The sequence below is a fragment of the Anas platyrhynchos genome, chromosome 3 (genome assembly GCF_047663525.1).
Source record: "Anas platyrhynchos isolate ZD024472 breed Pekin duck chromosome 3, IASCAAS_PekinDuck_T2T, whole genome shotgun sequence".
Classification (NCBI taxonomy): Eukaryota; Metazoa; Chordata; class Aves; order Anseriformes; family Anatidae; genus Anas; species Anas platyrhynchos.
Window position 1 is genome coordinate 35,517,677 of NC_092589.1, and position 26,032 is coordinate 35,543,708.

Below are 26,032 nucleotides of genomic sequence, written 5' to 3' on the forward strand. Positions count from 1 at the left end.
GGCGGGGGCGAGCGGGGAAACGAGAAACGAAAGCGGCGGGGCCGGGAGCGGCCGCAGGGGACCGGGGGCAGGCGGAGGGGGCCGGGGGGCAGCGGCCGGAGCCCCCCCCGGCTGCACGGAGGAGGAGCCGAGGCCTCGCTGCCCGCTGTCCCGCCGGGGCTGGCTGCTCGCCCTTCGGGGTTTGGCGGTGAGGGGCTGCGAGGGAGCCCCGGGGGGGTCGGGGTTTGGGGTGGAGGTGGGTGTGGGGGTGGCTGAGGGGCTGTGGGGGGGTCTGTGTGGTGCTGAGCGGCTGTGACCCGCTTCTTGCAGGCGAGATGAAGAGGAGGAGCGAGCCTGGCTTCGGCAGCCCGCAGGCGAAGCAGAAGAAGAAGGTGGAGGACCTGGGGCTCACCCTCAGCTCCACCTCGGACGATGAGGCGCAGCTCAGCAATCACACCACGCAAGGTGGGCGACCAGCATGGGTCTAAATCCTCATCTGTGAGGTGTAGAAGGTGGAGGTGAACGACAATTGCATGGTGGATGAGAATTGCATGCCCCAAAGCTGTGCAGTTCTGGCTGTGTGTGGACAGCGTTAGCCTCCTCAGGCTCAGGTGCTACTTCTGGTTTGGAAACTTTCAGCACTAAGGGTCTGTACGGTACCAGAACGTGATGCTGTTTAGGAGATTCTTAATTAAGACTGACTTATTTAATTTAAAGAAAAATTTCTTCTCAGAAAGAGCAGCCAGGCATTGGGACGGGTTGCCCAGGGAGGTGGTGGAGTCACTGTCTCTGGAGGTGTTTAAGGAGAGGTTGGACGTGGTGCTGGGCGACGTGGTTTAGCGGGTGATACTGTTGGTAGGGGAATGGTTGGACCAGATGATCTTGGAGGGCTTTCCCAACCCTAATGATTGCATTTTGGAGGTGTTTAAGAGATATGTGGATAGGGCACTAAGAGACATGGCTTAGTGATGAGACTCGTTAGGTCAGGTTGATGGTAACACTTGATGATCTTGAAGGTCATTTCCAACTAGATAGTTCTATGATAATGCCTCATTGTATTAAAAAAAAAAAAAAGGCAAACCAAAAAAAAACACACCAATATTACTGCCACATTTTTAGCAGATGGAAGAAATTGAGACATATAGAAAGGGTATGTTAGGCTGGGGCTCTTGTGTTGTAGCTCCATCTTTTTTGCTGGTTCAATGTGATTTTTTGTTGTTGCTGTTGTAAGCTGTGGAAGCTTACAGGTATTTGGTTTCAGGAAGAAAAACTGCTTTGGAGTTAACTCAATTGCCTGTTTTTTTTTTTTTTTTTTTTTTTGTTTGTTTGTTGGAGTTTGCTTTCTCACTCGGAGTATTCCAAAGATGAAGAGGGTGCCCTACACAATTGCTATCCCTATTGCAGAGCGCTTTAAACTCTTCCAGGGTAGTGGTGCTTTATGTTGCCTCATACATGTGCCTGCTGCTTCTCGGTCTTGGGATTTCTCTTGGTGATAGTATTAGTGAAAAAGGGCCTGAGCACAGAAAGAAGCCTTCCTCTTGTGAAAACAGAAGGGAATGTGTATGGAAGATGAGTGGTCAGTTTGGGAGGAGGTGTAGTGACAGGGTATGGTGTTTGTATGCCTTGCAAGACCAGAGGTGAATGAGGAGGTAGAGTTGTAGGGTGTCGGAGTTGGGATAGAGACTATCAGGAATTGAATGCAGGATTTAGGCTGAAAAATTCAAACATTTTTTTTTTCTTTTTATTATTGAGTTCAATTATGGGTCAGGATAGGCTGTGAAACTTTATGGAACAAGTCAATGCATTTCAAGGAAGACATTCTGGATAGGTTTAAATGCTTGGCAGTCTGTTACGCCCATTGTGGTTTCAGATGGAAAAAAGTAGGTTGGAAGAGAGAAGTGTTTTGAGATGTATGTATTTACTGATCATGGCCTAGTGAATGTTAAAAGTAAGAAGAGTTGTGAAGGAACTTTCTTGAGGTTTTGTAATGGGTATTGTGTTTGAGGCACATCACGAGACCTGGAAAACAAAAAATGATAATAATAAAAAACAGCTCAAAAGCAGGCATTAAAGACAATTGAAGCTGTGGACTGGAGAAGCAGGAAGCACTAACTGTTCCTAAAGTAAAATCCTTTTTGATCTAGTTCATCTCTAAGAACTTTGTGAAGGAAAGGGAAATGTAGCTTTTATGACAGATGCTTGGAAAGCAAGATGGGCATGTAATATTGCAAACATGCTGTGTCATAGCTTTCTTTGTCTTGAGCTGGAAGTTTCAAAGGTTGGTACTGTAAACTCTAGTACAGAAGTTATCTTAAAGAGTGATAGTTCAGCTGCAGGGGTTCAACACACGTTGAAACAGTTTTAACTACAGCTGCGTATTTCACTGCGATCTCTCACTTTCTGACCTGTTGTAATGACCTTTGCTAATTTTCCAGTTTTTTCCTGTTACTCCACTGATGCTCTGTTATCCATAGCAGGAAAATAGAGATCTGTGCGTTGGGAGAGGAATATTGTGTTTTTTTCTTATATCAGAACAAATTTAAGAAGAATTCAGTCCTTTCTAGGTTATGCCACGCTTTAAACATGTGCAGCTACCTAATTTCTTTTTAAATGATAAACAAGAAAAGGTAAACTCTATTAAAAACTTTATCAACAGCAATTTTCTGCATTATCTCATGGCAAGTTAGGTATATTTCAACCTGTAGTCGTGCAAAGAAGTACAGGGTGATTGTACTAGACCTCTGCGAACAAGGGAGGCTTGAAAGGCAGAGATGCAATGAAGAGCGTGGCTATACTTGTGGTTTGCTGCTCCAGTAGTCTTTATGGCCTGCCCCACTGCTGGTGCTAGACAAATTTCAGGAAGGATGAAGCCGTTGCTTCATCCTCGTTGTGATCACACCACAGGAAAAGGGGGAGAACTCCCTGGGTTGTAGGGCCTCCCTCCCTACTCACCTGCAGGGCAGTCTGAGACAGCTGTGTCACGCCTACCACCTGATTCCTGCCCAGATCCCAGCTACACTCAGAGGAAATATGTTTGGGCATCTCAAGCAAAGCACTATATAGCTCATCCAGGCCTAGCTTCTTAGGCCAAATAGGTCCCAGGGTAGATCTGGGTGTGGGCAGAGCCCAAAGTTTGGTGGTCACAGAGGTTCAGCTGCATCAGTTTTAGGTGGCTTTCAGGTGACAAAAATTGGGTGTGTGCTGTGTGTGGTGTTCCATTTCTGCCTTGATTGGTTCATTGACTTCTTTAACTTCTTCTTTGAACCTTGGTCATTTTTTTTTTTTTTTTAATTAGATTGACGTTCTTTTGCATGAATTTGTATGCATTGGTAAACTTCTAGAGGTGAAAAATGGTCTTTTTTGGTAGTGAACTTGGGGCTTTCGCTGCTGAGGCGGGTGATGGAGTCAGCTGAAGTTTCTTGTGGGGTGCTAAAAAGGATGCAGCTCTGTCTTTCTGCATTATTGGCCATTTTGTAGATGTCTGTGTACTTGATTTTTGTTCAAGTCAGGGTTGCACGTGCCTCTGTAATTAGGTAGGGAAATTAGGAGAATCTAACACTGTGTTATCAAGGTGTCAGAAACTGCCATTTACCCTCAGGAGGGAAGCTCTGGACTGTCTAGGATTATTGTAAAGCTCAGACACAGCACAATGTACTATTGTGGTCGTGCCGTGGCCTCTTGTGCTGCTGGCATAGGGTTTGCCAGGCCCTTTGGGGTACGTGGCATCCATCATCTGAGAGAGGTGGTGTGCAATCCTGAGACAAAAGGGTTGATAACCAAGTGTTGGTTCCATGTGGTATTATATGTTGCACCTGAGTGCTTCCTGTAACACGTTTGAGTTTCTGAAGTGTGCTGTCAGACTCAGTGTTCGTTGAGAGGATTTAATGAGTCACACTGCGTATAGCTCTTGATGTGATTACTTGGTGTCTTGCTTTTCCTCTTTTTTATTTTTTTGGTATTTATTTCTCTTGCTTTTCTTGTTTTCAGAGTCTTCCAGTAGCAGCAGTGGGTCTGAGAGTGAGAGTGATGAAAAAAGACCAGTCTTCAAACAAGACTCTCTTGTGGAGGGTACTTCATCCCGCTACTCAATGTACAACAGTGTCTCCCAAAAGCTCATGGTAGGTCAAAAGAGGTTTGGTCCAAACTATCGAGATCTGATGAGAGCAAACTGAGAAGACCTCAGTCTGTTCTGAGATTTTTTCACTGTGATTTTGACCATCGTTATAGTGAGGTTCTCTGTTTGATCCAGCTAATAAGCAGCTGGGGGAGGCTGAGAGAGATTTGTAGATGGGGATTTGGCTTTTTTAAAAAAAAAATAAAAATGGGGGGGGGGATTAATGTTCCAGGCCTTGGAACAGCGAGGTGAATGTGAAGAGAAAGACTTCTGGTTCAGGCAGTTTGCTGAGCTAGAAAAAGAGAGTCCTGCCTTGTGTTATTTTGCAATTATGTATGGTTGAGTTAACAGATCTAACAGATGCCCTGTAAGAAAGGCCTTTACAAATTGTAGGATTGACATTAATTCCTTTTGGTCTTGGCAGTTGGCTGGGCTGCCCTTGCAGAATTATTACCGTAATTGTTAAGGTATTTCTTTCAAGCAGTGTTGCTCTGGTTTATGTAGGGCCAGAAGTTTCTTGGAAACACATGGAGTTGTGAATTACAGTAACTGTGACAGCTAAACTTTGAAGATGATCATCAACCCCTTCGTTACAGAGTGTTAGCATGGGGAAGAAAGAATTTCTAGGAAGTTTTAAGAAAATTGTAGACTCTTTTTGTCATGGTAGTCCCAAATATGGCAAGTTTTTTCTGGGTTTAAAGGCAGTAGTAGGTTGTAGAGAAGTTTCCTAGAGTCTGTGCTGTTAGAGATGTTTCCCAATGCAAAATTCATCACTGTGGTATTGTGAGCATCCTAATCCTGAGAGCATTGCTATTCCTGACAAGAAAAACAAAAATGTTATCGCCAGGGGCAGCAGGAAAGATGAGGCAGAGTTATGTATGACTTGAAATGTGACAGGAGGTCTAGGATTTGAAGGAGGACTGAACTCAGGTCTCCCTTTGTGCTGTGCTGCTCTCAGAGGAGTGAGGGTCAGCAGTCTTTCCATGCTGGTTAGGTAAGTAAAAGGAAAATAGTTCTTCATTACTAGACGTTCAGAACTGATGTATTGCAGGCTCCGTGGCTGTCACATTGGATGTACATATTTCAAGGACTGCCTTTCCAGGTAGCAAAGGCAATGGGTAAACTCCATGTACCTCTGTATAAAAACTGATGGATATTGTGTTGCTTCTCATGCAGGTTGATAACAAGCAGCGTCTTTGTTGCTTTTCACAGGAGGGAGCATATGGATGATTTATTCATCCAAGCGAAAGTTCTTAAGTCTGTCATTTACTTATTGTTCTGTGGATAAATATTGGAGGGAGTAAAATTGGCTACATTCATGCTTTTTTTTTTTTGTTCTCTTACTGCTAAAAATAATAAATAGAAAAGCTGTTAAAGTAGCAATTAATGAACGTCATCCCTTCAGTTCAAAAAAAAAAAAAAAGGAGTGTGTTTCAGGAGCAGTGTGTCTTGCATCCCTCCTCTGGGTGTTAGGTGAATTTTAACTGATGCTTGCAATGTGTGTGACTGCATATTCACAACAAATAATATTACAACAACATGATGTTTTTCCCTCATGCCAGCATCTTTTGATTTATGAATTTAAAAACCCACTGAATGCAGTGGTGGATGCGTCCTGGCTTCTTGCTACTTCTCCCTTGGAGCAGTCTGTTCCTGAATTTTTCTAATTTGTTCTCTTTTCAAACATCATTCTTTAGATCCATTTTTTTTTATTTTTTTACCTTCCTGCCTCAGTGGAGTGAACTCAGTATTAACTCTTGAAAGCCACAACTGGGATTAAAGTTCTCAGTGGCGCCAAGTCACTTCAGTGCGATGGCTCTTTTCTGGGCTAGTCTTTAATCCCAGTAGCTACATAAATTCAAATCTACTTGCCTCAGTGTGCTCCCTTTGTTTTCTTTGTAGGCCAAGATGGGCTTTCGGGAAGGAGAAGGTCTTGGAAAATACGGCCAAGGCAGGAAGGATATTGTTGAGGCCTCCAATCAGAAAGGAAGGAGAGGCTTTGGGCTGACCCTCAAAGGATTTGATGGGGAGCTGAATATTGATTGGCAGGATGAGCCAGAGGTAAGTATTTACTGTTTTGAATCCCTTTTCCATTGCTGTGTTCAGGATTTGCCCTCTGGGAACGTTTTTTGAGTGCTGATATAACTGCTGCTGTCAAGTGGTAGACCCAGGCCCAACTTTGTCCCCTGACAAAGCACGTCAAAACTTGTTTGATGTCACATTTATTAATGGTCTGGCACCAAATCTTTCAGGTAGAGTGTTGCTGTGATCTGTGTGATTTGTTTCTGAGCTTGTAGTAGAGAATGTGATGGGAAGCTGCTATCAAGCTGTTTTGAATTTACCCTTTTTATGTTGTATGTCATTGTTCTTCATACCTGCGTAGGTGGCTTTTTTGTAAGTATTTTTCCGGGTGTGTTTAGCAGTCCTATCTAAAATGCTGTGATGTTTTATTCCTGTCTCTTGACAAACTCTTCAACAGGGAAGTAAATTGGAAAGTAGAAGTTTGTGTTGTCAAGAAATTAAAGCCCAGTACTGGTGTTATTTGATACAAAACAGCTGCTGTATCCTTGTTTTCAAGAGAAAAAGAAATAAATAACACACAAACAACAAACGGAACACTGAATCCTAAGGAGCTGGTCAAGCGGAGGCTGAGCCAGAAGGTCACAGTCATTGTTAGTGAAGGGCAGCAGTGCTATTGACTGACATGGTGTGCTTTATTGCACTTGGTTCTCCTTTCCTGGTGTAGTTTTCAGCAACTGGAAATAATAGCAGGGGTTATTCCTCCAGAGCCAGGAATCTGAAATCTGTTCTGTAGGCTTGTTGGCTTAGGGCTCGTTCTTCACCGTGTTTCTGCATCTCACAGCAATTCTTACCTATGCTTTGCTCTTGTGGATGATGCTGCTATAACGAATGTAAGAAGGTGAGTAGATCTTAACAGCCTCTCTTTGTGAAAGAGTGGCATCACTCTGGCCTTTACTGCCATAACAATTTCTTCCCAACATCAGAAGGAAATGTTTACATCCTGAATTAAGTCATGGAATGAGGGAGTCTTTCAGAAGGAACTGTGTGAATGGATGTGTAAAACACCATCAGGAAGTTTTTTTTTTTTTTTTTGTCAACTGTCTCCTTTGCAACGTCTCTAAAATGTACCTTGAGAGTACTAGGCTTTAGCTTTATTGGTTGTTTATCAGATGAGAGAATAGTACTACTTTTTTTTTTTTTTTTAATCTGATGAAATGAAATGTATTTTAGGCAAGGAGGAAAAACTATATGGCCCTAAAGTCATGGCATAACCCCCTATGGTAGGATTGGTTGCAAACCTTTTGGGAGCAACTGGTAGTTATATTTTACTAGCAAAATCGTACTTGACTCTTCCTATGTTTTGTTTTTGCAGCCCAGTGCCTACGAGGAGGTGGACTGGTGCCTTGAGTGTACCACGGAAATCCCCGATGCCCAGGAGCTGAAGGAGTGGATGACTGTGGGGAAGGTAGTTTTTTAGATCCCAGTACTTACCAGCCTAAGAAGATGTGGGAATGCTCAGCCTGAACCAATTGCCTTGTCAAAGAGTTGTAGAAAATCTAGCCTGGAGGAAGCCTCTGGAGACTGCTCCTGCAGCTCTCTGCTTCGAGCACATCCAGCTAGATCAGGTTTCTCAGGGCCTTGTTGGGCTGAGTTCTGAATATTTCCAAGTACAAAAAATCTCACAACCGGTTTGAACATCTGCTTCAGTGTTTGCTAACCCAATTAGCAAAACTATCCGTATAGCTAATGGGCATTTATTGCGTTGCACTTTGTGTCTATTGTTTCTTGTCCTATCACTGTGCATCTCTGAGAAGAGCTGAGGTTCACTTTCTCTATTCCCTATTTCTCTATTTAGGTAGATGTAGATAGGAATAGGATCTTGCCTTTGCTGTCTCCATTCTGAACAAGCTTTTCTATCAGTCTGTTATACGTCAGATACTTTTGCACCCTTGTCATCTTGGTGGCCTGTTTGCTGGGCTTGCTCCAGTATGGCAGTATCCGCCTTGTACTGGGGAGTGCTAAGCTGGATAAAGTATTGGTGTGTGGTCTGAAGATGCAGAATAGGAGAGAATTGTTCCTCTAGCTGCACTCCTGCTGATTCCACCTAGAATGTGGCTGACTGACTTCATCCTTCACAAGTTCGTGTTGCCGTATTTGCTAACTGTTGTGCGTTCTCATCCTCCTCCAGAGGAAGATGGTGATTGAAGATGAAACAGAATTCTGTAGCGAAGAGCTTTTACGTAATGTCCTGCGGTGCAAGGTGAGTGCTGCTCCTTAGAGAAGAGTGGAAGTTTGGGGGGAAGCAAATAAAATAAATAATTGAAAGGGTTGAGTAAATGACTGGTGATTGGCAGGAGCTCAGAACAACTTCTGTCACCTCTGTGCCACTGGTGTGACCTAGAATCCTGGTTGCTACTGCCTGTTTGTCAATCTGTTTTGTACCTCAGCCTTCAAAGGGATGAACAAAATCAGTGGTGTTCCTTTCTGGGTTAGTCCAACTGAAAGGCTCTAGGCTTGAAAGAGCTAAGGACCCAAACTCCCTTTTCTCGTGTTACATGTTTCCTCCTAGATTTGATCATGCCCTTGTGAATTGCAGTGTGTGTGTGTGTGTGTATCTGTGAGAGAAATACCTTCATCTGTGACTGCTTTTGAGGTGGCAAACCATGTTATCAGGCTCTGGAGCTATCAGTATAGAATTCTTTGGTGTCACTAAATTTGATTAACAGTTGGGGTGGCTTAGAAGAAGAGTGCTTATTATGTGACAGAAGAAAATTCATAGAGCACTCTAAGGAGTGAGAAGCTTGAGGATGGGAAATGCTTATGCTTACCTATCTCTTGAGCCTATGTCAAGTCCAGGTTGGTTTTATTTCTGTTTGTGCAGAGCGTGTTTGACGAGCTGGATGGCGAAGAAATGCGTAGAGCCCGAACAAGATCCAACCCCTATGAGATGATCCGTGGAGTCTTCTTTCTGAACAGGTCTGCAGAACGTCTGGTTATGCAGCATCTTTCCCATTTATGTCCACTTTCAGCCATGGGAGTCCAGATTGAAACTTAATAGGTCCCTATTTATGTGTTCACAGAGCTGCAATGAAGATGGCAAACATGGACCATGTCTTTGACTACATGTTTACAAACCCGAAGGACTTCCATGGGGTGAGGGCCTCTCTTTAATTTTCAAACAGCTGTGCTTTGTCAGAGTGGAGAAGGTGGAGGGAATGGAGAATCCTTAGGATACTGGCTGGGAAAACAGATGCTTGAAAGACATTACTCTGGCTGAGTAGTGCAGTTGATGGTGTGTGTGGTTTACCTGAGGGGAGCTGTTACTGGGTGAGTAGAATTTCCTCAGTTTCCTTTTGCAGAGGCCCTTGATAAAGGAGCGAGATGCAGAGCTGCTCTACTTTGCTGATGTGTGTGCTGGTCCTGGGGGCTTCTCCGAATACGTCTTGTGGAGGCGGAAGTGGCACGCGAAAGGATTTGGCATGACCTTGAAAGGACCAAATGATTTTAAGCTGGAGGACTTCTATTCTGCTTCCAGTGAGCTCTTTGAACCTTACTACGGTATGTAGTGCCCGCATGAATGTTACCTGATGTTTTTGCTTGTGCTCCAGCTTCTGTGTCAGGAGCGCAGCTGGCATTTGTACCAGCGTGGAGATCTTAGAGAAGCCTGTTTCTAGAGAACCACTTTGCAAAGTAGAGGTGGGCTGTCATCTGAGAACAGGGTTGAGATCGGTGAGCTTGCATATCAAGTCACGTTTCTGCACTTATTTCCATTCTGCCAAGAAGACGTGTGTCCTGTTGGAATCCTTTGTACTTGAGCTTATCTGAGAAGTGCAGAGTGCTTTAAGGTGGCTTGACAATAGTTCCTCCCACTTGACTGATGTAATTCTGAAACACGCTATCTGTGTAGGCTCATGGAGTAGGAAGGGGAGATACAAGGACTGATGCTCTTCCTGCTGCTTATTTCAGGCCGTGTAAAGGAAACTCAAGTGTGACTGTCCTGTAGAGATGGTAGCCAGTTTGATTTTCCACTGGCAGGTTTTTCTTTATCCTGCCACCACTGTGACTCTTGATGTCTGCCACTTTTGACACCTAACCACGAACTCTTAGAGAATGGCTAGTGCTTCAGGATTAGATATGTTAAAGAGAAGGCTTGTGGCAAGGGCAGCAGGGCAGACAAATGCCTTGTTTTAATGCCTGCAGCATTTGGATCTTCATAACTCACTAGTGCTTTTATGGAGAGAAAAAGATACCTAGAGAAATGAATAACCCAATGACTTTGATGCATTTTCTTGATTCCCTTTCTGTCTGTTGCCCTATAAAATCTAGGGAGATGTATACAACTCTCTTCCAGTGACGGGAAGGAAGCAGATTGCTGTGATATTTGTGCTTTGAAGAATAGTAACAAATCCTAGTGTCACTTTGCTTACTGACAGGGAGATTGACGAGGAATTTGGTTATCAAAGTGCTGTCGTGCATCCTGATCTCTGCTGTTTTCTAGTCTTGCAGTTGTTCAGTTAATACAAGCTGTAGTTTTAGAAGATTTATAGGGAGTAATGCCAACTAGAAGTTCAGGCTTCTCTGAAGTCAGAGTTAGTAACCTCTAGGACACAGCTTAGATGAGCTTTCTAAAACACTAGCCTGGGGGACAAGGAGGCTCTCTTTAAAGAGCCTTATGGGAAAATTACAGGCCTTCATGCAAACAAATAGGAATTTCCTTTTTCCTTCTCTTTATAAACCTGTTTGCATGTGAACAATTTTTGGGGCTGTTTTTCTTAACTCCAAATTACATTGTGTTTGGAAGTAGGTGGTTATGTTTCTTTAGAATTATACTAATTGTTCGTAGAAGGTTTCCAAAGCACCATGTGAATTGTTTTGCCTTTGCTGTAAAAAGCATGTTACTAACAGGTGAGCTGTGCAATGGGATTGAATCTTATGTTTTTAGTGGTTTCAGCTATTTGTCATTTCTATTTGGGTGAGAATATTATGTTGTAATGCAGTCAGTTCCTGACTCAGAGGAGGGCAGCGAGTGATTTGTCATTTGTTGTGGCTAATATACAAGTCATCTTTGGAGCGTGGTTATTGTACGGCTTTGTTTAGCCATGACCACAGAAGCTAAATAGTTTTTCTAAATTAGCAACCATCTTTGGTGGTGAGCTAGGGAATATATTAATGCTTAGTCACTTATTGAGGTCTGTGTAGTTTCTGACTAAATGTTAATTGCATCCAATAGATCACCTGTTTGTACTGATCTTTTGTACTGATCTTTGCAAACACGTTAGTAATCATCTCTTCCTTTCCCCTTAGGAGAAGGAGGGATTGATGGAGATGGAGACATTACTCGCCCAGAGAACATTACTGCTTTTCGGAATTTTGTTTTGGACAATACGGATCACAAGGGAGTGCATTTCTTAATGGCTGATGGGGTTGGTCCCTTTCTTTTTCTTCTTGCACTAATGATCAAAACTGGTACCTCATACCTCAGTCTACATATGATACTTGATGTGTCTGCGCTTAAAACATGAAATTCATTAAGGCTTGTCATTAAAATTCCTGGTGGCAGTGTTTTGTATCATTTAAAAAAAGTAAATCATGATTTAACTGTACAGAATTGTTTGCTTGAGCAACAGATTTGTGGAGATGCTAATCACGTGCTATATGCTTTGCAGGGCTTCTCTGTGGAGGGTCAGGAGAATCTGCAAGAAATCCTAAGCAAACAGCTGATGCTTTGTCAGTTTCTTACAGCACTGTCCATCGTCCGGACAGGTATGTTCTGTCTGTTAATCATCTTCCACCTTCTGGCAGTGTGGGTGACATTGCAGAAGGATGCTGTAGAAGTTTATTAACATGGCACGAAGTCTGCTCTGCTGCACAGGATTGAGTGTGTCTGCATTCATTCCAAGACGGTTGTCACAAAGCTAAGAGAACTGAGGCAGAAAACTTAGGCTGTCTATGTCTGTTTTTCTTTTTATTACGAGCAGGAGGTAAAATGCATTAGTTTAAATCTCTTACAATATGTTATGTAGCTGTCTTGGGCTAAGGTCACAGTGTGGTAACAGGATAGTATATCTGAGCTTTATGGTATCAGCTGGCCCAGCTGCTTTCTGATCATTCTAGCTGGCTGGCTGGAACAGAGTGGTACTAATCCAGTTCATCCTTCCCTCTAGTTTGTGGCTTTTCTCCTTTAAATCTGCCATCTCTGATCAAAACCAGCTGATGCCTAATGGTGTTCTAGCTATAACCCGTTACTGCCAAGTGATGGACGTTACAGCTGTATCTGGTTTTGATGGTTCCTCTCTTCTGCAGAATTTAGTTAGCATTTGGCATGGACACGCAAGAGCAGAAGATAGGAATGTTTATCCCATTGTCATTTATCTTGTGTCCTGGGTTCAGAAGTACTTGAGGCAATGATCTGCTTAGCAAGAGTCTTGAACGTGATATGGTGTAAGGAGTAACCTTCCTTAAGACTTTCCTCTCTGAGTAGATACAGCTCTGCCAGACTGACTGCTTGTTTAGGGTATTTGGAAAAGTTGTTTGAAGGCAAAGCGTGGCGTACATGCTTTTCTTTCTAGATGACAAGCTATTCTGTTCAGGTAACATCAATTAGTTTATTCTTCCAGCCTGAAACTTCTTGTTTTGCATAATGGAGCTGCTCTTCTGTTGAGGCTTTTGCGTAGCATACTGCAGTGCCGTAGGGGCATAGTTTAGGCCTGGGAAGGGAGGCTAGGGAGTGGGTAGAAGGTTTGCTGTTGAGAAAGCACAAAGACTGATTTGATCCTGGTCAGAAAACTGCTTTTCCCTTTGTTGTATCGGTACAGAGAAGATGGTTCATGGAGCCACATTGGCCTACTCCTTGGAAAGTGTTCAGATACTGTTTAATTGTACAAAACCACTTACTCTTTCTGCAGAAGAGAAGATTATTGAGGTGCCTGGTATCTTCTTGTTTCTTTATAATCTGCTGGTGTCACTGTGCTTCCTCTCTCTGCTCCAGGAGGACATTTTGTCTGCAAAACCTTTGACCTGTTTACTCCATTCAGTGTGGGGCTTGTTTATCTGCTGTATTGCTGCTTTGAGCGAGTCTGCATCTTTAAACCTGTGACAAGCCGGCCTGCTAACTCGGAGAGGTGAGATTCTTCAGCATGAGGGATTACTACAGAAAATTCGTCCTCTAAATTCAGCGGTAGAGGAATTTAGGCAAATGGAATCTCTGTGACCTCACGCAGTTGGCAACTGCTTTGGAGGAGAAAATGTTTTAGATGCCTACCGAATTGTGATGTTTGACAAGGTAAAGAAGATGTTTGCCAAAGTACACTTGCTTTTCACTGCCCCTACTGAATTCCTTCCGGAGAGAGAAGCAGTGGAACTGAGTATGTAACGCTGTTTTGCATGAATCAACTGAGGTTCCAGTGAAGCCAGAGCATATTATGTGTGTTATTGTACCTGTCAAGTTTAGCAGAATTGATTTACTACTTTAGGGAGATCTGCAGCATTTTTGAACAAGGTTGAATTTCCCAATCATTTTTGGAAAGTGGAAACTGACACATCATGACTTTGTGATAAGTGAGATTTCACCTTCTTGGGGCTGTCTGGGGGAAAGAATTCCTGGGATTTGGGATCCTGTCCTGACAACGGGAGCATGGCAGGAAAGCTGACTGTGTGGAAGGGACAACCCAAATGATTTCTCTGCTCTGCAGGTATGTGATATGCAAAGGATTGAAGCTAGGGACTGAGGACGTGCGGGACTACCTCTTCATGGTGAACATCAGACTCAACCAGCTGCGCAACTCCGATGTGGATGTGAATCTCGTTGTCCCGCTGAACGTGATCAAAGGGGACCAGGATTTCTATGACTACATTGTGCAGTCCAACGAAAAGTGAGTGCCTGTGGGCAAGGAGGGCTGCTGGCTGTAAGGCACGTCAGCCAAAATGGCTTTCTTTTGCAAGCCACTCACGGAGAGGCTTGTTGATGCTGCTACACTGCTCTGCTTTTGCTCCAAGAGGCTTAGCAGAGCAGAGGGGCCCTATGCAGAGAGAGGTTATTACTGTTAGTGACTGTTTGGCTGCTGTGTACCGTCCTCCTGTGTAGACTGGAAAGGAAGGATAGTGCCTAATTCTTGCTGGTGGACTTCTTGTCACTTTGGATCAGTGTCAGCATGAATCAATGATTCTCTCTGAGGATCAGTCAGGCTTCTGCCTGTTGTCCCAGTAATCTTCCATGTAGTTAGATCTTGGTGTAGATAAACTTGCTCCCTGACTGAAATTTTCCATCTCTTTTAGCCACTGCAAAGTTCAGATAAAGGCGCTGGCTAAAATTCGTGCCTTTGTTCAAGACACGTGAGTATATTCCTCTGGCTTTCAGTGCGGGTTGAACTAACCTACTATAAATCAATTGCATTGCCCTTCTTTAATGTGTTCTTAATTTGAGCTGCTACTTTCCTTGGCCTTTAGAACCAGGGAAATTAATAGTGCTTTTAGGTAGCTCAGTTTGTCTCTGCCCTGAGTTGCTTGCAGAAAAGTGTGGGTAGCTGCAGGAGTCCTGAAGGCTGATGGTCTGTCACCCTTATTGAGAAGGCTACCATGCACTGCGTGCCTTCTGATTAACACACGTGGGCCTGCTTCTTAGCAGGGGTGTGGACGTACCATCCTGGCTGGTGTGTTCAATTCTACAGCAGCTGGCTAAGATGGGCATGGTTCTTAATTTTTCAGGGGTGAATCAGAGCATCTAAGTTATGTACCTAGAGTAAACTGAAGCATGGGACATTAATTTCTCAAGTAAAAAGAAACCCTAAAGCTATTGCAATGTATAGCTGTTTCCCCGACGTGACTTTTCTGTTCAGGTGTCACTCAGAGATCACACAACAGAAAGCTGAGTGAGCCTGAGAGCCAGAAATCTTTGTTGAAGAACAAATCCTAACATTAACACTGTTTTTTATGTGGGGAGGGAAGCAGGATTCTCTTATGAGTGTAACCTGGTGAAGACCACTGTGCGTTTGTCATTCCCAAGCCTGACGATGAAAGATGTGAATGTGATGGGGCTGGGATATGCTAATGCTATGAGAGCAAGGAGGTTTCACCATTCTAATAGTCTGCTTCTTTGCTCTTGAGGACGCTGATCGAGCCACGGCAGGCTGAAATCCGAAAGGAGTGTCTCCAGCTATGGGGGGTAAGTAAGCTGCGAAGCAGGGAGATGGTAAAGGTGATGAAATCCTTGCTGTGATGAAATAAGGATGGAGCCAGAGTACAGATAAGCTTTCTAACCAGAGGCTTAATATGTTGTCCTGGGGGAAGGTCAGAGATGATTTGAAGCTTTTCATGTAAGCAAATAGGATGATGCTTGTAGGTTATGTGTATGGCTTAACTGAGGCAGGCATCTGATTTCTCTGCTTTGCTGCAGTTGACAATGTTTGATGGCATACAGAGTGAACTCAGCACCTAGTGGTTTTCATGCAGTAGAGCCCTCCAAAGGGTCTTGTTTTATGAGTCTGCGCTTTCTCTTTCCTGAGTCTTTGACTGTAGTGAGGTCATATATGGCAGTGTTTCATTGAAACGTGGATGGAATCCAGGCTAAAGATTTAGCCTGAAACTTTCTGAAGCTGTCTCAGAGTTTCCTATGAGACACAGTGACACAGTATACCTACATTAAATTTGAAAAACACGTGAGACCTTTTCTTTGCTAGATGAGCTCTCCAGCAACTGAAGTCCCAAGAGCAGGAGTTTCAGGGGGCAAGATGTTCTGTCATGTATTGAAACCAGAAAGGTTCATGTAAACATGCAAAAGAATAACATTTATTATCAATTGTATGATTTTCCTTCAGATTCCTGATCAGGCCCGTGTTGCTCCCTCATCTTCGGATCCCAAGTCCAAGTTCTTTGAGTTGATCCAGGTAAGACTTTACCCAGAAGCTGCTTCTGCTTCTTCTGAGATCTTTTGTATAAATAGGTCTTTTCCCTGCAGGAATTAAGAGAGTAAGAAGTCCTGGATTATTGTGTTATGGAGAAATTGCATTTACCTATCAATAGATAGGTAAATGCAATAAAAAAATATCTGTTGTTGTGTGTCTAACTTGCCTTTTCTATACATTACTCTTTAGGGCACGGACATCGATACCTTCAGTTACAAACCCACTCCTTTGAATTCCAGTACACTGGAAAAAATCCGCCAAGTGTTGGATTACCGGTGTATGGTGGCGGGAAGTGAGCAGAAGTTCCTCTTGGGGCTAGGGGTAAGTCCTGAGAACAGTCAGACTTCACATCTGGGAGTTCTGCTGGTTCATTTCAGTGTTGCTATTTTGCCTTGCAGGTTCATCCCATTCTTTCCTGTCCTCAAAGGCCAGGAAGGATTCTTACTGGCAGTCCTGAATGCTGCTAGTTATTTTATGGTTCTTTCTGCTGACTTCACTGCTTTTCGCTGTAATTAACCCTGTTTTTGTAATTCCAGCCAACACAGAGACCCATACTCTTGCTAGTGTCTCTAATTACTTTCACTGTCCTTTTAAAGGTGTCCTATTTCTGGTTCATTATATAGGTATGAAAAGTTAATGACCGATGAGAAACGGTGTTTTTGTTCTTTTGCTGTAGAGATATCAAGGTTCTTCCTTAAAATTCCCTACAAAGAAACTGCTTGTGATGGCCTAGTACAAAAAGATTCTTTGAGGGATGCTCTGGAGCTGGTCAGAGGTCTCTCTTCCACCCCTACTCTCATGAGGCCTTGGGTGAATCTGACTCTGCCTTCTCTACACAGAAATCACAGATCTACACATGGGATGGTCGCCAGTCAGACCGCTGGACAAAACTGGATTTGAAAACTGAGCTGCCACGAGATACCCTTCTCTCTGTGGAGATTGTTCACGAGCTGAAAGGAGAGGTAGGAAGCTATTCTTTCTCCTGTTAAGTGGCTGCAGATATAATGAGCAGTTTCACTTATTCTCTGTAAGATACTGCAGAATAAATGTTCCATTTGTGCCAGGCATGAGGCTTTTTTTTTCCGTTTGATCTTTAGAGAAACTATTTTAGATTAAGTTCCTTCTTTCTGTCCAGTGCTAGAGAGATGAGCTTTTAACATTGTTTTGAAACCCTGATATGCTGTTGGCCTGCATGTAGCAGCAGGTGACATTGCCACCGAGACTTAATCTGTTCTGTGGCTCTTCAGGTACATGACTGTGCGGTAGTGATCGCAGGCCTTGGAAAAAGATCCTTGAGGTATATTCACAACGTGAGGTGTTGCTGCCTGGGTGTGCAGCTGTCCTCTGGCACCTCAAATGAGGATGCTGTAGTACACTGGGCTCTGTGCTGTGCTACCTGATGAGGCACTATTGTGCCAGAGAGCTGGTGATGGTAGCTGTGGTCCTGCTTTCTCTCCCTCCCTTGAGACAGCTGTGTAGGTGAGATATGCTGGTTCTTGGAGGCTGGCGTGTTACTGTACAATGGGCTGCAGGGAATTGGCATGCTTCTAGTATCTGGAAAGGTGTTCTCTTGCTGGAAGAGAATGATGCATTGCCAAAAAAAAAAAAAAAAAGGAAAGAAAAGCTACAAAATGAAGCTGAAATAGCAACTGACAGTGCGAGTAGTAAGTTTATGTATTACTTTCTGCAGGGGAAAGCGCAGCGAAAAATCAGTGCTATCCACATCCTTGATGTCTTGGTGCTGAATGGCAATGATGTCCGAAACCAGCATTTCAACCAGAGGTATGTAGGCTCTAGAGAAGTTTCTTTCTTGTATGTCAGTGTGACTGAGAAACGTTCACACTAATGGCAGAATGCTGAGCACGGGGAGACAAGTGCATTCATCTGAATTGCTAAATGCACCCAGGTGCATTCAACATTCAGCTGAAACACTGTTGTTGTGATGAACTGTGACTGAACCACCTCGAAGTGATGTGGGTGTAGCCTTCTCTGCCTGTACTGTATCTGTGTGTGAGGGCAGGTCTAGCTCCATTCTTAGTCTGGAGTGAGCCAGGCACAGCATGGATAAACTGAGCACCCTGGGAATATGCATGAGCATCGCTGATAAGTGGCTCAGGGAGAAGGAAAGACCCTCTGTTTTCTTCCTAAGGGGTATGATATCTCTCCTAGTCTTGCTTGCCTACTTAGGCATCAGTGTGTTCAGCAACACACGGGCTTGTAGAGGAGGCTATGGAGACCCATTCCGCACGGATATGGGTCAGTATCCATAATAGTCAGTATCACTGGGCACTGAACTGTGAGGGTGTGGTGAAAAACTGTTTCTCAAGTGCCCATTTGGCAAGCAGTGGAGGCAATCTGCAAGTACTGAAGTGTCTAGTTGGTTATTCAGCTGAAACTGTTACCTTCCTGGTGCACCAGAGATCTAGCTCAATTGCAGGATTCTCTTTCTGTTTTTGTTCAGGATTCAACTGGCGGAGAAGTTTGTCAAAGCTGTTTCCAAACCTAGCCGGCCAGATATGAACCCGATCCGGTGAGTGACTCCTCTTTCCCTCAGCCTTGCAGGCTTTGGTTTTGCTGTGTTTGAGGATGAAGGACTTGAACTTTAAGCTGAAATTCATAGTTGGGTCTCACTGGAAAGAGGCTGTAAGTCCTTTCAATATCTGGGGTGAGGTTGATAGTAGAGAATTTGTGCCCTCCTCTCACACATCAGACATTCATGCTTTCATCATAGGTGGACTGGCCAGCGCTGGTCTCAGATGTGTGCTGATGTCTATCGCACAGCTAGCTTATTGCAGTCTTTTATGTTCTTGTCTGCCCTGAAGGGTCAGCAGAGGTACAGAGAAGCTGACTGTTAGATAAATGCAATGTTGATCAGTGTCTGCAATCTCCAGATGGTTAGCCTGAGGAGGAGGTTTCAGTTACAATGTCAAGAAAGTTTCTAACAAAGCTTTGGTTGCCTCCTGACTTTCGATTTCATTAATTTTGCTATAGCAGATCACGAGAGTGTTGTTGTGCTGGGTATCAGATACATATTGTGGACAAAACAGCTTCTGTCTCAGAAGGCTTTCAGTCTAGCTAGAAGTGCCGTGATATTGCAGGAGAGGCTGGAGTACAGGAAAGAGGATGTTCTGCTTGATGATAGACGAATGGGAACTCAAACTCAGGACAGTCACAATTTCTGGAGGAGCCCGAAGCATTGGCAAGAGCTGAAGATGAAGCAAGAAGGGCTGTAGAAATGGGTCGTAGAAGGGTTCTTTGCTCTCATGAAAAAGTGTTCAAACTGTGCTGTTTGAAGCCTGATGATTATAGCAGCATGTGTGAAACAGGTGGTTGGGATGTCTGATCAGAGGCAATGCTTTTGAAACTTTGTGATTTGTCTTCATCTCAGAACAGAAAAACAAAACACAAAAGCAGTTTGACGTAACAGGATGATGATTCCAAATCATCTTTACTGATTAAAAAAACAAAACTTTTTACCTCAAGGTGGCTAGCGAGTTTTTTGGTGTCCCTCAGGATAACAGTGAAGATCTTTCAGTTTATTTTTACTGCAAGGCCAGCACGCTGAAGCCAGAACCTGCCTGGGGCTGACCTTGGTGAATTTACCTCATGGGAAAACAAAAGCACCTGACTTTCACAATTCTTCCTCTTCTGTATACTGAGCCTGGGGTAAAAATGTACAGCTTCCTTAGCAGTGAGGACACTTGTATGTTGCTCACAGCAACCCATCTGTGAGAAAGCAGATGTCACATTTTTTCAAGCCAGGAGAAATAAAGCGTAAGATTGAGGAGAAAGGTGAACCTTAGTCGTGCTTAGCCACCGCATGCTGTACTGAATGAACTGTTGTTGATTCTTACAGCTGGGACAGAAAAAGAGGACAGTTCAATTTTTTATTTTTTTAATCACATTTTTGTCTTGTTTCTTCTTTCCCGCCCAGAGTAAAAGAAGTGTACAGATTGGAGGAGATGGAGAAGATTTTTGTGAGGTAAGTGGCTGGCTGAAATGAGATGTTTCAGGGCCTATGGAGACTGTCAGCCACCAATGCATGACAGCAGAGGAATGGGAGGGATGTGCTGGTCTGTGCTTGAGGAGTCCTGGAGAAAGATCTTGTAAAGCTCTTGAATCATGCTGCTGAGCTCTAATGCCACAGACTTGGCCAGTGTGCTTTGCAGAGGTAGGAGCAGCAAGTGTGCTTGAGTATTTGTGCAGTGGCTTGAAAGATTTAAGAGGTCATACCTGAAATGGGAACCCCATTTGGATTCAGTGTGGTGGATCACAGATCCTTCATTCCAACACTAGATTTGCTACCTGATCTAGACAGCTCTGGCAGTTTTTTCTAGCCATGCAGGGGAAGCAAGAGATAGGATTTTCCAGGGATGTGGCAATTTCTCCTGTCATATTTTCACTGTGATGTGTGGAAGGGGTGTGCGGGTGTCATATTGTGTGCAAGAGGGCAAAGAAGGAAGAAACGTGTGTGTTTAGCTGTGTTTAGCAATATGTATCACCGTCTTCTCTCTACATTTAGGTTAGAGATGAAAGTCATCAAGAGCTCAGGGGGAATACCCCGGCTATCCTACACAGGCAGGGATGACCGGCACTTTGTACCCACAGGACTCTACATCGTACGGACTGTGAATGGTAGGAAGAGAGAGTCCCTTGCTCTTCATTTTTTTCCTCTGTGCCTTCAAATAAAAAGTAATTGATTAGGCTCACTCCTGCTGTAACTCTGTAAAAAGTGAATGGCAGTGTTCCAATGGCTACAGATTCACTGTTGTAGTGAACATAGCTTAGGTTGGGAAAAGGTTCAGGGTGTTTCTGTGACTGTTTATTCAGCTGCAGTTTGATCTGTTGTGTGGGTAAATCATTTTATTTACAGGACTGCCTTTTTTTTTTTTTTTTTAAGATTATAATTGTTTACCAAGAAGATATTTTCCAGAGTAAAAGTACATGGAAACATCCTGTTTGGAATGTCAATTTTTAAATGCAGGGAGAATGGGATTTTCTCAGTGAATGCAAAAGTTTGGGAGGCAGGTGGTCTTGAGGGAGGAAAAGGAGTAAGAGAAGAATCACTGTTACAGATTCCTTGTCCCTGCTTGCACTATGTATGCATTTATACCACGCTTTTATCCTCATTCCATTTCTGATCTAATCCCTGTGATGCTTTTCTGCAAGATCCCTGGACAATGGCATACAGCAAAAACTCGAAGAGGAAATTCTTCTTCAACAAGATGACCAAGCAAGCAACATACGACCTCCCTTCTGAATCCATCGCGCCCTTTCAGTGAGTACTAGCTGTGGCAATCGCCAGAGCTGAGGCTGTGGAAAGGTGTAGCTGCATCTGGATGTTTAGAAGGGAGTTCAGGTGTGCTCTGCTGTTTTTTTGCAGTTGTTTGCACTGCAAGCACAGCTCAGTCACCAGCAGGGTGTGCTGCATAAACTGATACCTCACAGATTTAGGAAACTGCTGATCCGGAGTTGTCGCTCTGGCTGTTGATTGCTATGAGTAACACAAATAGTCTCACATCCACAGCACAGTGCGAGTGAGTGAACCTCGCTGCGCGCAGGGAGTCCTGCAACTGCAGTTTGTTACATCTCTGAATGCTCAGATCCTTCATTGAAAGTTGCTAATTTAAAAGTCAGTCCCAGTTAGTTTAGCCCAAACTCTGGTATAAGTTTTAGGTAGCCAGAGGTTGTTTAATGGGAGAGTAAGAAAAAAGCGGTATCCCCTTGGGAAAGGATTGTCATTGGACTGTCATTAACACTGGGGGTGCTGAATGCCACCCGTATCCATTGGGTACTAGGCCAAGGCAGCCTCTAAGTACAGCAGATTCTGTGTCTGTGTGGTACATCAGGGCTTGTGGGTGGAGATGTTCTGCACTCTTTGCCCTCTGGTGGTCTCGAGATACCCTCCACTACCAAGGACTGCCTCTGAGTGAGAGCTTGACATGAAAAAGTGCTCCTGATTCTCTTACTTTGAATCTCCTTACCTACTTTTCACTTGCACTCATAATCTTTAAGCTTCCTTTAACCAGCTAAATATGAGAAGGGGCTTAAAACTGTGAAAGCAGAGGCACCTGGTGATTTTTTCCCCCTCCAAGCCTCAAGATGGGGTTAGTTCTGCCTAAGTACTCAGGAATGGGCCAGTATGAACCTTTATGAAAGGCTGAGGACTTAGAGCTCTTGTGTAGGACTCCAGAGGGGAAGTGTTGTGTTGTGGTTAGTGAGCACTAACGTGTCTGTAATTAGCCATTGACATGTGCTCCTGTCGCAGTGCTAGTACTGCTTTGTTAGAACAGGAGCACTAAATAAGCTATGAATATGGTGTCAGTACTTGTTCAAAACCAAAGGCTGCTGTGTCGGCAGTAATTAGCAGCTCTGTTTTCATTATGGCTGGGACTGTGCTGATGCAGGGAGGGAGGACTTGTGCTTGATGGATGGAGTGAGAGATGGCGTTGTAGGACCGGAACTCTCAGCAGCCGAGTAGAGCTTGGTTATTTCACACAGGGGGAAGGAAGGGATGATCATAGCTGCTTTTGTACAGCACGAAGTGCTGCTCATTTGCAAAGCTCTATAGGACAGCTATTACTGATTCTAGTAGGTTCGCAGTGAGTGATTAGACTACTTGCTTCTGCTGGCAGACTTTCTAAATTCTTCATTAAGGCCTTTCCATTGCCTGCAATGACAGTTTCATCCTCCGAAAAACTTGTGGAGGGAAGGGAGGGAGGTTTTCCCTAATGATCTGCCTCCTTCCAGCAAATACCGAACTGAGCCTTGAGTGAAGTTAGAATTAATAAGTTTGCTTCCATGGAAATCTCTTAGGCTAGGAAGTTCCTGTACATTATGGGCCATAAAGCTTGTACGATGAGTGAATGGATGTACTGGCCTTTCTCTAAGGCACCCCTTAGATAGAGTACCTCTGTGTGGCTCCCAGCACAAGAGCAGCTCTGTCTGTAGCGCACTTTGTGGCTAAGATGGTGGCAGGGTTTTCCTTCCCCTCTTCTGCCATACTAATCTTGCTCTCTTCTCTGTCCACAGCGTCTGCCATTACAGCCGCCTCTTCTGGGAGTGGGGGGAAGGTGTCAAAGTGCATGACTCTCAGAAAAGGCAAGATCCAGAGAAGCTGTCAAAGGAGGATGTCCTGTCTTTCATCCAAGCACACTACCCCTAACCCCCTGCCCTCTCGAGGGGCACCGGGTGGGGCTGAGCCCAGCTTGGATTCTTCAGGGACTGACAAGACTGGGGCGACTCCACAGCTATCCTGGTCCTCTCCAGAGACGATTCCCTGGAGGAGATGTAACCAGGAGGCGCTATGCAGAAGGCTCAGGACAAGGCTCTCCCTTGGCAATGTATATAGGAGCGTGACCCAGGCAGTGTGCCTGCTGCTGGAGCACCTATGGTGCCTCCTGGAGTCGAAGCCTAACGCCCTTTTGTCCTGACCTGCTGCGTGCATGAGGCCAAGGGGCTGGCAGCTTTCTTTGCTCCTGTGCAAAAAATATTCAGCGAGGTTTGTGGAGCTCAGTGCGCGTCGGGGCTCTCCAGGCTTGTGCTTCCCTGGCAGTGGGAAAAGGAGCAGAGGAAGGTGGCAGGGCTGGGCTGAAGCAGCCCTGCCTTGTTCCTGGCAGCTGTCCAGCTCCTTGGCCTCGTGAGGGGCCTTCGCTACCCCGTGGAGGGTGGTAATTCCTGGGGGGATGCTAGCTTTGGGGTGCAAGGACATATTCTCCTTGGTATCTCTGACATTTCTGCTGTCGAGGCACTTGGCCGGCCATCGGCAATCCCGGTGTGGTGGTGTCCCACTGGGCAGGAGCCAGCGCGGGTGATGACTGGACTTCCTGGCACCGACGCGATGTTCTGGTGCCACAGGTTTCTCAGACCTCTACAAGTTGCTGTGAAAAGGATTTCCCCCCCTTTCCAGGTCAGTGACTGATCCCGAGGCAGCAGCCTGGGGTTAACTTGTGAGCGTCTGCCTCACGGTACTTGTGAGCCCAAGATGCTTTGGGTCTCGGTACTCAACAACGTGACCCAAATCTTCAGGAAGGAGAGCGGACGTGGGAGGGAAGACAAAGGAAGTTTGCAATCCTGGGGGTCTTTAGAGGAAACGATGGGAGCATAGGACTTTGTTAGGAGACCCAGGGCTTTGGCGAAGAGAGATCTTGACTTTGACCACGTTGGTTAATAGGAAGAAATCTGTCCCCTGACTGTTCCTCTGGAAAGGATACCCGAATTCTGTTCTAGAGCGGGCTTTGACACCCTCCAAGTCTCACCTGGCCCTGGCGCTACACCTGGGGTGAAGGCACAGAGCTGTGATGCTCTCAGCATGAAATTTGTGTTGTAAGCAGACTTCTCAACGTGTTTTTATGCTGGGCTCAAAGTTGTCTTCTGTTGCATGATTTACCTTCAGTTCTGGCTTCCATCGGGCTTTTGCCAGGTCTTCCACGTAGATCAGAAGGTAACTCGCAGCTGACTGCTTTTAGCTAAGCAGTTCCCCTCCTTTTTTGTTTGCTTTTGAACACAGACCGGCAGTAGGGAGGAAACTGATTTATGGGTTGTCTGAACTGTGCCTTAAAGAAAGCTGTAGTTCTTCTTGGGACTACAGCAGTTGCTTAGATTCTTATTTTTCCCCCAAAAAATTGTATGTAGGATTTGACAAAGCTTTATGTAGTAAGACATGCAAGTTCTCATCTGCAGGTTTATTGGTGCATGGGTGCCCTGCACCCCTCCCGAAGAGGCCGTAACAAGGGCGGCACGTTGTGGAAGTCCCACTTTCACGCACCCTACAAGGTCCAGCGTCACGTATAGGTTTTGTCCTCCTTCTCAGCATGCAGTGAACGTCACCCTACAAGCAGGCCATGCTCTCTGAGCTTGGAGCACTTCCGTGTCTTCACAAGCACGTCATTTCCATGCGCCCATGTTTTATTTCTCTGCAGTTTGGTGTAAACGAACGGAACAGCTCCAGCTCCTTGCACCAGACAAATTCGGGTGCAGGCTTGGTATCTGGAGAACCCCAGCCCTCAGTAGGGGAGCAGCACAGGAGCTGGGCTGTTGCTCTGGGGAAACTGGAGGCAAAGGTAGGGCGTGGATGGGTTATGGATAGATGGCTCTGAATGCTGTGCAGGGCAGTGATTCCATTTTTTGTCAAGCTCAAGCATAAAATGATGTGGGTAAAAGGTTCTTCCATGTGGTTGGTCGTTAACCCTCAGACACAGGTCTGCTGGAACAGTTGAGGGGCTGCACGTTGTCACGGGGTCCTGTGGATGACCTGTAGCTGCCCTCTGTTCTCAAGCAGAGACAAAATATAAAGGAGAGGAAGGGTAGGCTTCCCCCCGTGAAGAACAAGAGCTCTGTCACCGGCAGTTTGCTCTGGCAAAGGCACTTCCACGAGGGATGAGGAACTTTCCCTGGGGCCTAGAAAAAAAAACAAAACACACCTCCAACTGCGTGGTTTGCAGACCTGTGCGCAGTTGGCTTTTTAAATCAGTAATTTGAGGTCTGGCGTTTCTGTAGACAGCCTTGAGGCTGTTCTGATGCCAGCAAAGCGTGCTGCTCCCTCTGCTGAGTGTTCCCAACTCCACTCAGGGCTCTGCTCTCCCCTGGGGGCTGGCGGGCAGAAGGGTGACTAGGAAGTGTGCTGCGGAGCTTGGAGGCCTCAGAGGGTGCAAAGGAAATCTCAACAGCTCCAGGCTGCCTTTTATGAATGGCTACTTCTTCTTTGCCCTGTTGCCTCCGGTTCCTCCTGGTTTTAATTTGCTTTTATTTTTATTTTTTGATGCACTGAACCATGATTCTGAGTCCCCCTCCAAGAAGGCAGGCGTGAGGCGCCGTGCTGCTTGCTGCAGGGTGAATTTGGAGGGATTACATTGGGAAGGGGGATGAGGAAGGTCTTGCTGAAGGGAATGTTGATGTACATTAATTGCACAATGTGTTGTTATTAGGCTGTGTATCATTTTGTGTTGATTTCTCTGCTTTTGTTGTCTCTCTTACCAATACAGCCCCTTTAGTTCACAGCAGTGCTTATTTACTTTGT

General features: G+C 44.9%; 2 protein-coding genes across 2 annotated transcripts in view; one reads left to right on the forward strand and one right to left on the reverse strand.

Moving 5' to 3' along the window:
* On the forward strand, positions 1-26,012 carry CMTR1 (cap methyltransferase 1). The gene is made up of 24 exons (XM_072035700.1): positions 1-187; positions 310-444; positions 3,967-4,097; positions 5,996-6,154; positions 7,488-7,580; positions 8,304-8,375; positions 8,997-9,091; positions 9,196-9,268; positions 9,475-9,673; positions 11,420-11,538; positions 11,782-11,878; positions 13,104-13,236; positions 13,807-13,986; positions 14,390-14,446; positions 15,218-15,275; positions 15,928-15,996; positions 16,204-16,335; positions 16,854-16,976; positions 17,705-17,796; positions 18,476-18,544; positions 19,949-19,996; positions 20,537-20,649; positions 21,184-21,292; positions 23,047-26,012. Exons 2-24 carry the CDS (start codon positions 315-317, stop codon positions 23,177-23,179), a joined length of 2,484 nt encoding a protein of 827 aa, XP_071891801.1. The 5' UTR covers positions 1-187; positions 310-314; the 3' UTR covers positions 23,180-26,012.
* Positions 24,680-26,032, reverse strand: part of CCDC167 (coiled-coil domain containing 167) — a 10,037-nt gene continuing 8,684 nt past the window's right edge. Inside the window, exon 5 of the mRNA XM_038176696.2 lies at positions 24,680-25,413. The gene's annotated coding sequence lies outside the window, so the exon portion shown is untranslated. The remainder of the gene's footprint in view (positions 25,414-26,032) is intronic.